Source organism: Pan paniscus, chromosome 11 (assembly GCF_029289425.2).
Source record: "Pan paniscus chromosome 11, NHGRI_mPanPan1-v2.0_pri, whole genome shotgun sequence".
NCBI lineage: Eukaryota > Metazoa > Chordata > Mammalia > Primates > Hominidae > Pan > Pan paniscus.
In genome coordinates, this window is record NC_073260.2 from 13810872 (window position 1) to 13827851 (window position 16980).

At 40.7% G+C, this 16980-nt stretch overlaps 1 protein-coding gene across 8 annotated transcripts in view; it reads left to right on the forward strand.

Moving 5' to 3' along the window:
• The window catches only part of MAPKAP1 (MAPK associated protein 1), a 265297-nt gene that overhangs the window by 158491 nt on the left and 89826 nt on the right, over window positions 1-16980 (forward strand). For all 8 annotated transcript variants that reach the window (XM_034929066.3, XM_034929065.3, XM_063594202.1 and 5 more), the window contains one exon: window positions 4370-4479. In XM_034929066.3, the coding sequence (XP_034784957.1) occupies window positions 4370-4479 (110 nt within the window). The remainder of the gene's footprint in view (window positions 1-4369; window positions 4480-16980) is intronic.

Genomic DNA, 16980 nt, shown 5'->3' on the forward strand with positions numbered 1-16980 from the left:
GCCAGCCATAGTGTGAGGTGCTTGGCATTCATTGTCTGTTTCATGCTCGTGACAATTCTATAGGGAAGTAGCCTACTCATTTCATGGATGCGGCTGAGGTTCCCACATGTTACAGCAACATCTCCGTTAGCCACGGAACCAAGATTTCGGTCAAAGGGTATTTAACCCCCAGCCTATGCCCTTTCCTCTCCAGTATGCTGCCTTCCAACCTGAGTTCTGGTTCCAGCTCTGTTCCTAAAGATGGAATCTAAGCTTTTCAGATGAAGACCTGTGTCCCTGTGGGCTCCGTGGCTCCCATTGCCTCTCGCTTACTGCTTAGTACAGAAAGCCTGCTTGCGTTGGGTTCGTGCTGGCATACAAACTTCTTTGGGGTAACTGAGTGGCTGTGCGTTGGGACGGAGCTGAACTCCTCAAGCGAGGAGTCTCTTTTTAAAATGCCCATACATCGTTCAGTGGTTACGAGACTTGACAGGACCTAACTTTGAATTGACTGAAGCACTCCTGGCAGTGTTTCTTACGCTCCCTGACATGGAGTTTCACCCTAGACCCAGCATGGACAGCCCAAGGAGCCGTGGGAAGGGCAGCTGCTGCTTCTCAGTGTCCCTAGAATGCCCTGCTCTGGGGGAAAACAGGTTGTCTGTCCCTGAGGCGAGCAGGAGGAGGAGCGGTTTCTGAGCCGAGACTTTGAGTCTGTGTGTAGCCTGCCTGTTCATCCGAGGGCTGATCACCCCGCCACAGCTCCTAACCCAGAGACTGGAGCATGTGCCACAGGGAAGGCAGGCCAGGACCAGGAGCACCCTTCCTTTCCTGCCCACTACCAGCACTCCCCCCAGGATCATTGTCTTCTCAGCTTCAAACCCAGCATCCCACATTAAGTGAAGGCTTTAAAAGATGTATTTCAATAGACTTTTTAGAAAGCCCATAAAAAATCCTGGATATAAAGAAATGAGGCATAAAACCCAGAATGTTTGGAAGTCAAGCTGAAAATTGTGGTGGCAAGTCTCCATCTCCACTTGTTAAATGGGAGCATAACTTAACACTTGCACCTAGACGGAGGCTGAGAACCACTTGCATTCTATGCTCTTACGTTTTGGAAACATATGAGGGTATTACTCAAAAAACAAAACACTGCCCATCTCCCCCCAAAGCGCTGTAGACGTGGAACAAGATCCAAAGTTGGCATTCGTCTGGAGGGAAAGGAGCGGAGCGTGGGACTGACCTGAGGAAACTCTTATTAGGTCTGCCTGAATGTGCAGCACTCAGGGCAGAACCTCTTTCTCCTTTTAACGTGCACGTTTTTACGGAAATGGAGCCCCAGAGTAAGATACTGCACACTCACGAAGGTCCATTCTGAGGGCCGTGTGTGCCCCTTCCCTTCGCTGTTGTTTTCATTTTCCTCTCATGAACCTTGCTACCCTGGCTTCAGCACGGAGGCTGTAAAGGAAGATGGAGAGCCGAGTTACCTCAGAATGATCACTATCGTTAACATTCACGGGTGGTTCACTTATCATTCCTGACTGCACAGACATGGCAGCCGCTCGGAAGCGTCCGCAGGTGTAGCATAGTGATACATATTACATTGTGCCACAATGGATTTATGTATTCTGTAACAAAAGAAAAGTGTAATGAAAAAATACAGAAGGTAATCCTTTATTCCTCCACCACACAATTTATCAGTAATGCCTGTGGATGATAAGTGCCAGGGATTTCCTTTGCTTGCTTTAACCTTGTCACCCAGGTACGTTTTGGTAAAATGACAGAAAAATACAGACTGGGGATTTTCCTCTGCTCAAAAATCTTTTAAAAGGACACTTTTAATTTATGGAAATTAGTCCAAACACAAGGCTTCCTTTTGAGCTTTTAGTCTGCCTTTGCTGAAAAAGATAAACATATTGGCTGGAAATAATGCTGTCAGCCGGCAGCAGATTAGGAGGGAACGTAAGCAGTTTCTAAGCAGACTGAAATCTACAGTAGTTCCGGTAGAACCAGGTGGATGGCAGTTCATGAGGTCCAGGCCAGTACTAGTTTGTGAGTACCCGAGAACTTGTGTTCTCTTTTAGGCCCTACTCATCCATCGCCCAACATATTGTCACAGATGGAGCGCATACTGACTTCTGAGGAGAAAGCAGGGGAAGGCAAATCTGAACGTGGTTGACTGGCATTTGTTCCAAACACACACTGGCCTAGCGCCAGAGCAAATACCCCCAAGTTTATAAATGCACAAGGCACTTTACGTTTCAGTACTCTTGCCAAAGTATCACTTACTGCATCGCTCCCTAAATATAGTTTTTTAAAAAGAGCTTTTTTCTTATTTTGCTTTGATCAGTAAAATAAACTTTTAAAGATTGTTCTGGGATGGGGTCCAGCTTCTGAGGTAAAGAATGGCCGGGACTCAGGCATGATTCAGTAACAGAGTGTTCAGTAAAATTAGCTTGACAGTTCTCAGGCCTGCTGTTCAATAGCAAGAACTTGACCAAGTTAAAATGGATGATGGTGCTGGCCAGACCAGCATCGGCTTTTGCTTTTTAACAAATGGAATGTCAAGGATTAAACAGCAAGCCGTATGGAGAGGAGGGTTGTGGAGATGTCTCTGTATTAGGGAAGCAAATTAGGTCCTTGGTTTTGAGATCGGCCCCCAGCCCCTGTGGAGAGTCAGCCACCTGGTTGGGTCCAACCTAGGCTTAAGGCCCTTCCCAGCCTGTCCTACCATTGGGAAGCTTTTCCAGAACTTAGCTTGGGGCTTGGCTTTTCTTTCAGATTTCTCGTCAATATGAAGTTCTGCCATGTTTTTTGGCCACATTCCCTTTAGAGATTCTTATGGAGAAATGGGAATGCGACCAAACTCCTTGTGGCAATTCCCATGTTCCATAGTTGGAAACTTGGGTCCCGTTTGTTACATGAGCTACTTGGAATTGGTCTGTTTTGTTCCAGTGCCCAAGCGTAGTGAGTAGTATTTGTGATACTTGCTATTGCAATTAACAGTCTTGGTGAAGTTATACCTCACACAGGAGATGGGCTTCTGTTTTTAGAGTACTTGTTCCTTAGCGGTTTTTTTCCAATCTAGATGAAGCCTTTCCCCCACCCAGTTTGATTAATTGGAAGCTTACAAGGAGTGTAAGTGTTTTGTCTTATAATTACTTGTGCTTCAGCTAATATTTTGACTTTCTAGGACTAAGCAGATTAAATCATTCATACTGAAGTGTATAGACTGTATTAAAAAAAAAATACAGCCAGGTGCGGTGGCTTATGCCTGTAGTCCCAGCACTTTGGGCAGCTGAGGCAGGCAGATCACAAGGTCAGGAGTTCAAGACCAGCCTGGCCAAGATGGTGAAACCCATCTCTACTAAAACTACAAAAATTAGCCAGGCACGGTGGCAGGCGCCTGTAATCTCAGCTCCTGGAGAGGCTGAGGCAGGAGAATAGCCTGAACCTGGGCAGCAGAGGTTGCAGTGAGCCGAGATTGCGCCACTGCACTCTAGCCTGGGTGACAGACATCTCAAAAAAAAAAGTGTGTGTATGAATAAAGAAATATATTTACTAGCTAGTTAGAGCATTTTCTTTTCCTCCTTCTCAATTACTTTGGGGTATTACTGCCCTGCGGCCCCACATGACGTTTTTTTGTCTGGGGCTCCATGAGCTTAGTATGATGGCAGTATCTGCCTGTAGTGACATCTACTGACACAAGCCAAGTTTATCAGTTGTCAATCCTTGTTGCAAGATTTGGTTTGGAAGCCAACACTAGGAATCCATGGTGCTGCTGACCCACACAGACCACTTAGGTTCAACTTGGACAAATTAGAAGAACCTTCCCTAAGCGTGACCTCTCTCACATGGAACTGCTCACGCTAGAATCGTTTATCACTGCCCCCCCCCCGCCACCCACCATTAGAAGTATATTTATTCAACCTATTTTTAAATAATTGGCACCTCAGTATGCACTTACTTTAAAACTTGCTTAAACACGGCCGGGCGCGGTGGCTCATGCCTGTAATCCCAGCACTTTGGGAGGCCGAGGCGGGCAGATCACGAGGTCAAGAGATCGAGACCATCCTGGCTAACACGGTGAAACCCTGTCTCTACTAAAAAAAAAAAAAATACAAAAAATTAGCCGGATGTAGTGGCGGGCGCCTGTAGTCCCAGCTACTCGGGAGGCTGAGGCAGGAGAATGGTGTGAACCCAGGAGGCGGATCTTGCAGTGAGCCGAGATTGCGCCACTGCACTCCAGCCTGGGTGACAGAGGGAGACTCCATTTCAAAAACAAAACAAAACAAACAACAACAAAAAAAACTTGCTTAAACACAGTGAAGATTGCAGTAACATCTCTCTGGATGAATGTTGGTGATGATTTAATATTTGTCTTTTCCTACAGAAATGCTGCTCATGGATTCTCCCTTATTCAGGTGGACAACACAAAGGTTACCATGAAGGAAATCTTACTAAAGGCAGTGAAGCGAAGAAAAGGATCCCAGAAAGTTTCAGGTGGGATAGTTAAATCATATTCTCACAGTAGTAGAAGCTTAACCCTTATTAAAAGGGCATAGGGGGTGTGTGTGTGTGATGGCTGGCTAGATTCTTTCAGATGTCATTGCTAAAGGTTTGGTTAGCTGATCTATGCAAGAAAAGGTGATTGTACACTGCCCCTCGGCCTCAGAAAGGGACTGGGTCAGCGGCATATGTGAGAAGAATGTATTCATATCAATTGTGGAAGTTCCTTCATTAATAATTTGTGGTAGACTCAGACAGAGCTACTTGTGCTGATGATCAGTTGATATAAAGCTGTCTTGAAAACCGAATCAGTCCTAAACTTGAATCACTGCTATTAATTTCATGTTTTCACATAATTTCCCATGGGAGAACTTTTAGTTACTAATATTTGTGGTATGGGGAAGAAAAGAAAAATTTCTCTTCATCCTTATCAAATGAGGGCAACCTTTTAAAAAAAAAAAAAAAGACGAATAAAAAGACAAATCACTTGATGTGCACTAATAACTTAACTCCTCATTACCCAACTTTATATAGAAAATATGCTTATAGTATTAGCTGTGATATTTAAAGGATATATACCAGGATTGAGAAATAATCATCTTGAGAAATAGCTCAAAGATTTGTCATATCACAGACAACTTTAATATAAATCAACTCATATATGACGTGTTGAATATCTTAGCTCTGTAAATAAAGAGACTTCTTAAACACCTTTGATTTTACCTTTTGGAAAGGAAAAAAAGCATTGCATTGCTGGGGTTGAAGAAAATAGTTTTGTGCTCTTTTTAAGGGGAGGCATATAATCTGTTCCAGATTTAATTAGCTATCTTCAGATGAAAGCTGAAGTTTTAATAAAAGTTAGAAGAGATAACACAGTGAAGGACACGGATGAGCTGTCTCAAGGCCATATTCCAGGGGAACGATAAGAGCTGTAAAAAATGGCAGAGGAGAGCAATTGAATGGAGCAATGAAAATCTGATTCTCATAAAAAAGAGAGAGAGAGAGAGAGATGCTGGTAGGGGCGGTTGTAGATGAGACCTGCTAGCGTCTGCAAGCAATTTGGATGCTTGCCAGGAGTCATTGTTCACCCTCGGCTGTGGCGGCTCCGTCCAGATGTGCCAACTGCACGTTTCGGCTTTTGCCAGCTGACTGCGCCGTTTGATAACCAGCTCTCTGGATGCCCATCACTGGCCGCAGAGATAGAATTAAATGATGATGATCTTCCCACAAGTTGGGAGAGGAAACAATGCATATAAATCTTGATTTCATCTCAGCATGAGAAGTCTTTATCCATCATCACTCATAATGAACAAGTCGTTAGCTGGGATGAATGGTGTTCTGGTTTTTCCAAACACCTCTTTTGTTCATTTTTTGGGTGACTTTTATCCATTGCGTGGGGGTCAAACTTCTTTGCATTTAGGGGATGATTGAAGAGGCACAGCCACTCCTTCCCAGTGAAAAGTGGATATTTTGGGGTTCCAGGTGCCAATCTAATAGCTTTTAAACAGCTTTAGATAATCAAAGATATTTAGTAGGCATTCACCCTTTCGGATCCTGGTTCTTTACTCTTGTTTTGGTCCCAAATATTTTATATAAAAGTATATTTGTGATATAATGCATTATATTCTAAGAAAGCCTTATTCTGAAGTGTCCAAGGAGAAGGTGAAACTTTTTTAAGCTTCTTAGTAGAAATTCCACTGTCACAGATTTTTCAGACCATGAAACTCCTATGAACTTACTTAGATACAGCTGAGCAAGTATCTTTCCTTCTGTCTCCCGTCGTCTCTGTCCAATTGCATACCCGTTTTTCTATGTCCATTCCCAGCGTTTATCATACACACATTTATTTATGTTCACCTTTGTGTACACATTACTGCCTTTTCCATCAGAGTCTTTGCCATATCCTTGGCAAAGAGTTAGGACTCGTTATCTGAAAAACAGTGATCTGCATTATTTATTCCTTTTCATACAAGAGAAGCCAATTGAGATTGATACATTTACATAAATTACTGTCCGTTTTCTTAATCCAAAAAGCTTTTTAACAAAAGAAGCTCTTTCTGTAGCTTTAATAAGTCTGGTCTCATAAAACAGAAGGATCTCCAGTTTGGTAAAGATATTTGTTTAAGGTTAGGTTGGTAATGGCAGGGTACATCTTGTGTTTTTGAACTTTTATATTGTAGAGTAGACTTTTTTTTGGAGAGTGATTAATGAAAAGAGGAAAATCCTCTTGTCATAGAAAGTAACACATAGAAAGTACTTAAAAAATTGTTGGTGCTCACAGTTGGCTATGAAATACCTGTTAGTTACCCATTATGACACATGAACTTAGTCATGAACTTGGTGGAAAGAGATGCCAGGTTAGAGGCAGTCATCCTGCACTTCCTAAGCCTCTGTCACAATGACCAGCTTAGTGTTTGCAAAAATGTGCCTACCATTCCCCATGTCTGGGAACAGAATTAGAGTGATCAGCCATGTCGTCAAACCCCTTTTACCTGATTGAGTACAGAACAGCACTTGTCTCTTTGCTACCCTTATTGAATGTCAGTGAAGAAGGGGGGAAATACCAGTTCAAATCAAAATACACATGCTATGTAGAGTCAGTACTTATCACAGAGGTTAGTTGTGCTACAACAAGATTTCAGAAATCCTTTGATAGGCTGACAGTGAACTTGTTCCTTGCCCACAGACATTTCTCTTCTCTTACCTTTTTTCCAGACTGATTACACAACTGTTTGTCTGATAATAATAATAAATTTAGAACTTAAACATTTCATTATTAAATCAAAATGTAGGCCTAATGGCAGTCCTAATATTTGCTCTCTTGTCCTTCAGTCTGGCACTCCTTCCCCAGTTTTCATTTGTGAAAAATCAGAAGGTGGTAGGTATTTGCTTGAGCAAAGGAACTCTTCTTTGTTTAGGTAAATAGCTTTGCCAATTGAAGCCCTTAGGGTTTCAAAATCATTTTGCTTTTTAGGATAGACTGTCATTTACAGACACTTGTAACTGACCTAAAATTTTGATTTGCATTATTTGTAATTATTTCATCAACTCAAAACTATGAACACTGCATGGGTTTTTTTTCTATTAATATTCATATGAAAAGAATATGCTATAGTAGTCTTTTCACAGTATGTTTCAGTCAATTCTCTGCTAAGGTCTATTTTTTATGCCTATTTTTAAATGTCTCTTTTAAAGTTTCTCTTCAGCCTTTCTTTTTTTTTTTTACTGACCTACTTGACATTTGGAATGTACCTGCATTGGCAGGAAGTCCCTACTATTTAAGAAAATTGTAATTGGAGAATCCAGTTTTAGAAGAATTAGATGAAGCCTCTTTACTCATGTTAACAGTTAGGTGGGTGTGTTTTTGACACAGTAAAGAGTGGCTTGTCAGGTCCCTTGATTTAGGCAGCAAAATATACTAAGCTGTTATTTAGTGAATAAAGGCCTTAATTCAAGTTCTCCCTCTGTCAAGCTTACCCTCACAATCAGTGACCTTTGTTGTTATTTAAAAATGCGGTTAACCATCAGCCCTTCCTAGCCTTCTGAAGCATTATGTTAGGCATGACAGACACATTGCTGAGAAATAGATCAATTTCAATGTTTAACATTGACACAGAAATATAGATACCTCTAGATCTACAGAAGAGAGAGCATCAAAGTGGGGTTTGCTAAGCAGAATAGTTTTCCGCATAACTTGTCTCAGTAGTCTCATTATGAAATAGAGGTGATTTTCTGTATTATCTGTGGAAAGATTGAACAGGAGCATCTTAACTTTTTCTTATTCCTGTCCATTCTTTTGATATGAAAGACAAATTTTTATTAGTCTGAAGATTCTTTTAAAAAGTTCTTAAAATATTGTTAATAAGCCTAGTGACATTCATTCCTACTTTTATAAAATTTCACGTAGAACTTGAAAGAAAAATGTTAGCTTTGTCAAGTGGACTCCCTCCTAACTCTATATCTGTTTAGAATCACAGAGCACCTTATTGCTTGCTAATTTACTTTGTTTTCACAAGACCCCTAGAATGTCACCAGTGAGATAGTGTACGGGGCTTCTCAAACATTATTCCGCCAAGTACTACTAGGAGCAGAGCGGGAGTAAACATGTACAACAGGGTTTGGGGTTCTGGTCTGAGGGACAATGATGGCATCGTTGGACTCTTAAGTTGTATCTTAAAAATTTCATGTAAAATGTAAATATCGATCCATAACGTATCTGTAGCTATGTCGTACATTCACTTATGTGCTCCCCTGTGTCAGACCTAAGGAGGACCTTTTTCTAGAGCAAGAGTATACATAAGAGGCTGAGAGGGAGAATAATAGGATGCAGGGGAGCTCTCTGCATCCTATAGGGTGTTTGGGGAGCCCCTCTCTGAGAAATTGACATTTAAACAATGACCTTCACATTTAAGCTATGAACAGTTTAGGAGTAGGGCAGGGACAATGCCAGCCAAAGCAGTGGCTTACCATATTTTAATGTAAAAAGAACATTTCAGATTACTTTGCAGTTTAATTTACTTAACCCCCCACCCCACCAAAAAAAAAAATTGTAGTAAAATTGACCCTTTAAGGGAGATAAAGCAGGTTCCCTGCACAGTAAGTGGCACCATCATCTACCCATTCACCTGAGCCACATATCCAGCTGTCAGTCTTGAATTTTTCCTGCACTGCCTCCCCACATCTTATCCATTAGCAAGTCCTATCAGTTTTACCTCTAGAATATATCCTGAATCCATTTAGTTGTCTTCGTCTCTGTTGGATGGGTCCAAGTCACCATGACTCTCCACCTAGACTGCTGAAATAGCACCCTGGCTGGTTTTTCTGCTTGTGCTCTTGGCCTCTCTCCAGTCTGTTGTTTACACAGCAACCAAAGAGAGATTTTAAAATATGAGTCAGAGCATATCTGCTCCGAACTCTTCAATGACTTTCAGTTCTGTATAGAATTAAATCCAAATTTTTAACCACTGTGAAATACACTGAGGCCCAAAGAGGATAAGAGACATACAGAGAGTATGAACACAAAGAAATAAAAGAACTTGAAAGAAATGGAGAAAAAAATACAGAGTTGATGATTGCCTTATGACAGAGGGATACAGATCAGGAAGAGACCCTGGGCACCCAAGGCCATGGGGAGGTGCGGAATTTAGAGCCTGTGACCCACTGTGGACCTGCTGTGCTAGACTGGCTGCAGCAGGGTCAGTCTCCATAATACCACACACAGTAGGCCTTACTTTCATGCCAGATAGACTGAGAAAGTTGTATACAGATGAATTTATTATTTATTAAGTGTATTTTAGTCAGGCACAGTAGCTCACACCTGTAATTCCAACACTTGGGAGGCCAAGGCAGGAGGATTGCTTGAACCCAGCAGTTTGAGACCACACTGGACAACATAGTGAAACCCTGTCTCCACAAAAAATTAAAAAAATTAGCCAGGCATGCTGGCACACGCGTGTAGTCCCAGTGACTCAGGAGGCTGATGTGGGAGGACTGGTTAAACCCAGGAGGTCAAGGCTACAGTGAGGCATGATCACACTACTGCACTTCAGCCTGGGTGACAGAGCAAGACTCTGTATTGGGAGGGGGAGTTATTTTAAAGGGGATTTGTGTGCCATGGGAGGAGTTGGTCTTTCCAAAAGGAGGACCCCTTCCAAGGACATGGGAGCTAATGAATGGAGTGCCTTGGTGTACCTAGAAATATTACCTCATTTAATCTGTACAACATCCCTGGAAAGTAGATTTTATTATGCCTGGTTTGAAGATGAGGCTTTAGAAATGTTAAAGGAAAAAAGAGGTGCATCTTAGAATTAAGGACCTATGGTAACTGTATATGTAATGATGTACTTCTCTGAGCCTCACTTTCCTCAGCTCTAAGAGGTTAAATGTACCCAAGTTTCCTCAGTAAGTAAATGGTGTATCTAAATTGGAGCCCAGGCTTTTTTGACCTCAAAGCCCATACTCTTTTTATTTGTACCATGTTGCTTATTAGAACCCTAATGGGAGAACAAATTTAAAATTCTGTAAACAGAAATGTTCATTGATTCTGAGATCTAAATGCACGAGGGAAGTGCAGCATTTAAAGGAACCCTGTGGTGACTCTGGATATAAAGCCAGGAATTCTTTTTGTAATTGCACAATTTGTCTGTATTGGTGTCAGTTTTAATGTTTTATGTCTAGCTTTCTTAAAGCAACATACACCTGTCCTAAGCTGCCCTGTGGAAAAGGGAAACCCATATATATTTTAGATGGAGTAGGGTTTTTAACACCCTTCTAGCCTGAAATGCCCTCTGAAGGCTAATGTAAGCTAAAGAATCTTCTGGCTATAGGGTTGAACAGAGAGTCCTACTTCACATGCAATTGGTACAGAAAATCCAGTATTCTTTCTTCTATCAAAGTAGAGTTTGTAAGCCAGGGATACAAATTTGTGATTTCCTTATGCTGTAGCAGATAATCCTTAAAAGAATAAACACTGAATGAATGAATGAATGAATGAATGAATGAATGAATGGAAAATAGAACTGTTTAAGTGATCTTTGTCAAAAAGCAGTAAATTCTGCAGAAAATTATTCCTCCTTATGGAAGAATAAGTAATCATGCTGATGCCACTCATGCATAGGGAATGAATAGGAAACAGAGACCTGACACTCAATATCCAGTGACCTATTGGGAAAATGCTACAGTAAATTAGGGCTGCTAAAATGTTTAAATGTGTGACTCAGAAGTGCCCCGGGCAAGGAGCTCCGAGTTCAATATTCCTGCCTGCCTCCTTTCTCTGCCTCTTTATCTTACTGTTCCATCTCACCTGAGCCTCTCCCTGTCTGGAGTGCTCTGAGGCTCCTGATGGATCTTCCCAAATATAGAGCCCAGCACGTTGAAGATAGTGGCATTGCAGTCAACTATTTTATCTAGAAAGCCTGGAAATTTAGAGAATTTATGTCAAGCAGAAATCTTTTGGAACCACTTTAGAGACCCAATTATTTTAGAAGGGTGTTATGAGCTCTCGCAACTGCCACCTCAGAAAAACTTGAAATATATCATTTGCCAAAACTGTGTTTGACCAGCATTTACTCTTCCTGCTAGTCGCTAATCTTTCAGAAGTTCCTTTTCCATTATAAAATCTATTCATTCATATCATCTGGGCAGTCATAAGTGTGGATTCGATTAATGAAAAAGCAGACTGAAAGGAAGAAAAAAGACATATGCCCCAAGAGGCTGTGTGGTGGTATGGGAGACACACACACACTTAGAAGTCAGACAGCCTTCTCCTGGGTTCACTAGGGTCTGATTCTAGAACACCGCCAATTTAATCATAGCTTCTCAGGAAATAATTCTACATTACGTGTACGTATTGATTGTAAACTGCATCCTGATTTTATAAATGTTTTAAAAAATGAAAATCTATCTCAGAATTAAGAAATTCTGGAAAGTGTATATGAGTGTAATGATGTACTTAACCTCTCTAAGCCTCGCTTTCCTCAACTCTAACATGGGAGAGGCTGAGTGAGGATTAATCAAGGCACTGGAGGAAAGGGCTATCTGTGCTCTTAAGCTCTGTGTGGCTCTGAGATGCCCTGTTTAGTTTATCTGTCATCAAATGCTGCCTGCTCTGTGCCATGCTGCCTGCTCTGTGCCATGCTGCACTAGAAATCAGGTGGAAAACCCAATGAGTACACATAAAAAGAGGGATTAAAATGTGGTAAATTGTCAAGCAGATGTATATAAGCTACTAAAGCAGCACAGGTAAGGGAGTCCTACTTGAAACTACTGGGTTGGGTAGGGGACTGAGAAAAGATGCTCTGGGGTGATTTATTTGATGGCTCCTTGAAGATTAATTAGAACTTTGTCAGATGGGTAAATGAGAAGAACATTCTAAGTAGAAGAGACAACATGTTTTGAGATGTAGTCACAAAACATAGAAGTTCCAAATCATTGGAGCAGGAAGAGGGCAGAGGGTAAGCTACAGAAACTAGGCAGGGCCAGATCCGACCAGGCCAGGCCTGATAAGTGAGCTTAAAAATAGAAGTGCATTTATGTTTTGGGAGCTTGTTTTGTAACAGGCACTGTGTAGGCACTAAGAATTTTGTAAAGACCAAGAAATCATTCCTACTCTCAAGCAGCTTTCTATTTAGTTGGGATAAGCCGGCAATTATAATACCATACAAGGGATACATGGAAGTAAGTATAGGGCCTGGGTGCACATGGGAAGCAGGGAGCCCTAGTTCCATCCTGGGGAGTCAGGGAAGACCATCCCAAGCTGAAATCTGAAGATGAATAGAAACTAGGCAGGTAAAGAGGGATGGGAAAGAGTGTTCAGGCTGCTGTGGTCGTCAGGGGCTAGGTCATGTCCGTATGTAAGCTGTGTTGAATATGAACTTTATTCTGATGGCAGAGGGGATCCATTGAAAGAAGGGCAATATATAATCAGAATTTCTCTTAGAAAACACTCATCTGCATTGTACAAATGAATTAGAGGCCAAAGAACGTGAAGCAGAGACACCAATGCAGAGGCTCTCAAGAAATCTGTCCAACAGATAGTGGAGCCCTGAATTAAGGCGTGCAGAAGAGTAGAAGCTACTCATCGGGAAATGGAGGGATGGACACTATGGTAACATCTGATTTCTTTCATTAGAGCTAAATGCACAGTTTGGGAGAATTGAAATAGCTTTGACCTGTGGCCAGATCTCCTGGAGTTAATATCAAAAGAAGGTAGTGGCATTTAAAGATATTTTTAAAATAAAATTAAATACTTGTTGGGGAAGAAGCAAACATTTTAGAGATGTGTGAAGTAAAAAATGAAGGTTTCCTATAACTTCCTTTGTTGTAAATCCTTTGGTTTTTTTTTCTTCAGTTCACATACAGATATACATATAGGTTATACATTTCATGTGGACAGGATTCCTGTTTTTTGTTTTTGTTTTTATTTTTTAAATCACTTACATATTCAACATCTGTCAAGGTACCTGTCAAATAGTATACTCAGTAAATGCTTGTTAAGTGAACTCATGAAAAATGCATATGTGTTAAGGTTTTTAGGGTAATTATGTCACACAGCTTATATGATATTGCATTTACTTTTTTAACTCAATATGTCATAAGCATTATTCTATATTAGAGTGACCACACATTTTATCTTCCTAATAATTTGTTCAACTTAGCTCTCTATTGAAGGATGTTTAGATTATTTCCAAATTTTCAGTATTACAAAAACATGCAGTGAACAATCTTGTTTGAATATTCATTGCATATTTGTGCTAGATTTTAAATATGGATTGCTTGTCAAATATTTATTTAAAATGTTGAGGAAAACAAATTGCCTTTCAAAAAGTTTATGCCTGGCCGAGCGTAGTGGCTCACACCTGTAATCCCAGCACTTTGAGAGGCTAAGGCAGACGGATCACCTGAGGTCGAGTTTGAGACCAGCCTGGCCAACGTGGCAAAACCTCGTCTCTAGTAAAAATACAAAAATTAGCCAAATTAGGTGGCAGGTGCCTGTAATCCCAGGTACTCAGGAGGCTGAGGCAGGGAGAATCACTTGAACCTGGGAAGCAGAGATTGCAGTAAGCCAAGATTGTGCCACTGTACTCTAGCGTGGGTGACAGAGTAAGACTCTGTCTCAAAAAAAAAAAAAAAGAAAAAGTTTATGCCCATTCTTTGACATTCCAAGAGTATGTGAGAATGCCCTTTTCCCCAGCTCCTTACCAGCACTGAATGTTATCAGCCTTTAATTTTTGCCAAACTGATGGTTAGCAGCCAGTATCTCATTTTAATTTGCATTTCTGGGTCTTTAGTGTCGTTTAGTATGTTTAAATGTATTTATTAGCCATTTTATCTTTCTAAAAGATAGTTCTTTGGTCAGTCACGACTATTTTAATGGGAAAAAGAATTGAGAAAAAGCCTAATTTCAGAATACCATTTTTAAGATGTGCTCTATAGTTTAGAATACAGCTCGTCCCCACGTCACTTCCTGCCAAAGCAGGCGTGTATGCGTACACATACACACACACCCCATCATGTAGAGAAATGGATCACGCATCCAAGCCACACAGCTTCACTTGTTTGCCTGCTGGCCCTTTGAGCTCCGGCAAAGCTTTTGTTTATATGTTCAGAAAAAGCTGTCTAATAATTTACCAGACTTTAATCCACCTCCTATTTGAGAACTTCTGTTACCTGATTGCTTTGTCATCAACACTAGTTTAAAAAACAGATTTTTAGTTAAATGTTTATTAAATACTTTAGTCTGGTACATGTACATAGCACTTAGAAAATGCATCATAATCTGGAAGTCACAAATACAGACAAAAACATTGTTACCCCTTAACCGGTTTATTTTGGGGCAGCAGATCTAAGGACACGCCTGGCAGCATTATGAACAGCAGTGGCACCAAGGGCAACTGTAGGGGGTTAATGGGGACCCTGCATCATTCCTTGCCATGTGCCTGGTGAGTTAACTCCTAGAAGTTTCTGGGAATGGTAGCAAGTGGGGAAAAGGCTGCAACCAACAATCAATGTCACAAAGTGGGGATGACTAATTTGCTGAGGAGGCCGTTGAGACAGATGTTTAATTAGCTGAAGTCAGAGTGGATAAATTGGGAGATTACTGCCTATGCAGAGAGATGCCTTTTTCCCCCTCATCTCTTTTGCAACTGCTTTTTGTGTGTGTGTCCTTACTTTTCTTTTTGAAGACAATATCCTCAGATTGGAGAGAGGTGGGAGAGAGGTAGAAAGTACCAAGGTAATGATTCCAATTTGATTACATCTACTGAATACTTATTGTATTCCAGGTATTTTTGTATTTAACCTTTACAGAAGACCTTGTGAGATGGGCATTATCTCTTTTTTATGGTAGAAACCCAAGGATATATATAAATATAGAGAGAAAGAGAGCACATGGAGTGCGTGTGTGCACACTTGTATGTATTTCTAATGAGTAATACAGGTGAGATTTGAACCCAGACCCTTTGATTCTTGAGCCCAATGTTTTTTTTTTTCCGTACACCACAGCTTCCTCACTTAAAATGTAATGTGGATGAGGGATCTTTCTGGAGTAAAGCTAATCATCTGTATATTGATTGGGAATCTATATATTGACGGGAGCTGCAATTGCCAAGTGTGTACATTTGTCAGACTGTCAAATTGTATTTGTACAATTTGTGTGTATATTGCATGTAAATTTTACCTAAAAGTAAAAAGAGAATCTTAAACAAATATTGAGCTTCAGTTAATGCTATGTATGCTGAAGTAGTTCAGAGTGAATGTAGTAATGTCTCCTCCTTGATTTGAAATACATTTTAAAAAGTGGATTGATAGATATGTGATCAAGCAAGTATTGTAAAATGTTGACTATAGGTCTAAGTGATGGGTATATGGGTTCTCAGTGTTCAGTTCTTTCAACTTTTCTGTGGTTTAAAAATACTCATAATAAAATGGGAAAACTCACAAAAATTAAAAATACATCATTTAGATACTGTTGATACTAATATGAATTTCTGAATGTACAAACATGTATTCTTGTAGCATAAAAAGCACTAGGTTATTTTATTGTTATTAGCTCATCTGTTAAATAACATCTTTGAGGTCATAGTTTCTCCCATTGATCTGTGGTTTTAAGTTGCATATACAGTTACAGGTATAATAATCACCACTTACTAATACTCACACTTGGCCAGGTGATCTGCCAGGTACTTTTTTCCATTACACTTTAATCCTTAAAACAACTATTTGAATCAGTTGTCATGTTCATTTTATAAGTGAGAATACTAAAGCTCAGAGAGGTTGCAGGACTTGCTGAGGTCGCACAGCTAGTAGGGGAGTAAGGACTCAAAGCCAAATGGCCAAAGGTTGTACTGCTAGACACTGTGGTGCTTCCTTCTACTGGATAAGGTTACGGGGCCCACGGCTCAGTGGAAGCTGTTGCCTTTCTCTCTAGAGAGACCAAATGTCCCTGCTTCAGCTGGGGGTGGCAGCAAGACTCAGTGGAAACAGCATGGGCTTTGGAACCAAACCAACCCCAGTCCGCAGGCCACCTGTCCCTTTTACAAGCTGTGAAGTTAGGGAAGTCATCAGCCCCTTCTGACCTCAGTTGTCTTTTCTGTAAATAGAGGTAATAATACCTATCTTGCAGGGTTGTTGTCTTAACTGAATGCATGTAAAACACTTAGTCCACAGTAGGCGCTCAGTGGACATCAGCTGCCATCATGCCTATTGCCACTATCATGCCAGGCACACCATAAAACCTGGCTTTCTCTTTAGGTTTTGGTTTACTTCCTTTTCTATCCATATGATTTGGCCTTTGCCTGCACCTTTTGTTTTCCAGTGAATTAAGTCTATAGAAAGTTTTTACCTTGTGGTAGAATGAGCCTTTGAATTGTGTTTGAATTAGAATCTGCTGGAAGCACACTTTATTTTGAAGAAGGAGAAAACTAGACCCAGAGAGTCAACTCAAATGATTTTTTTTACTAATAAGTGAACCATACCATATATCTATAGGGATGGATT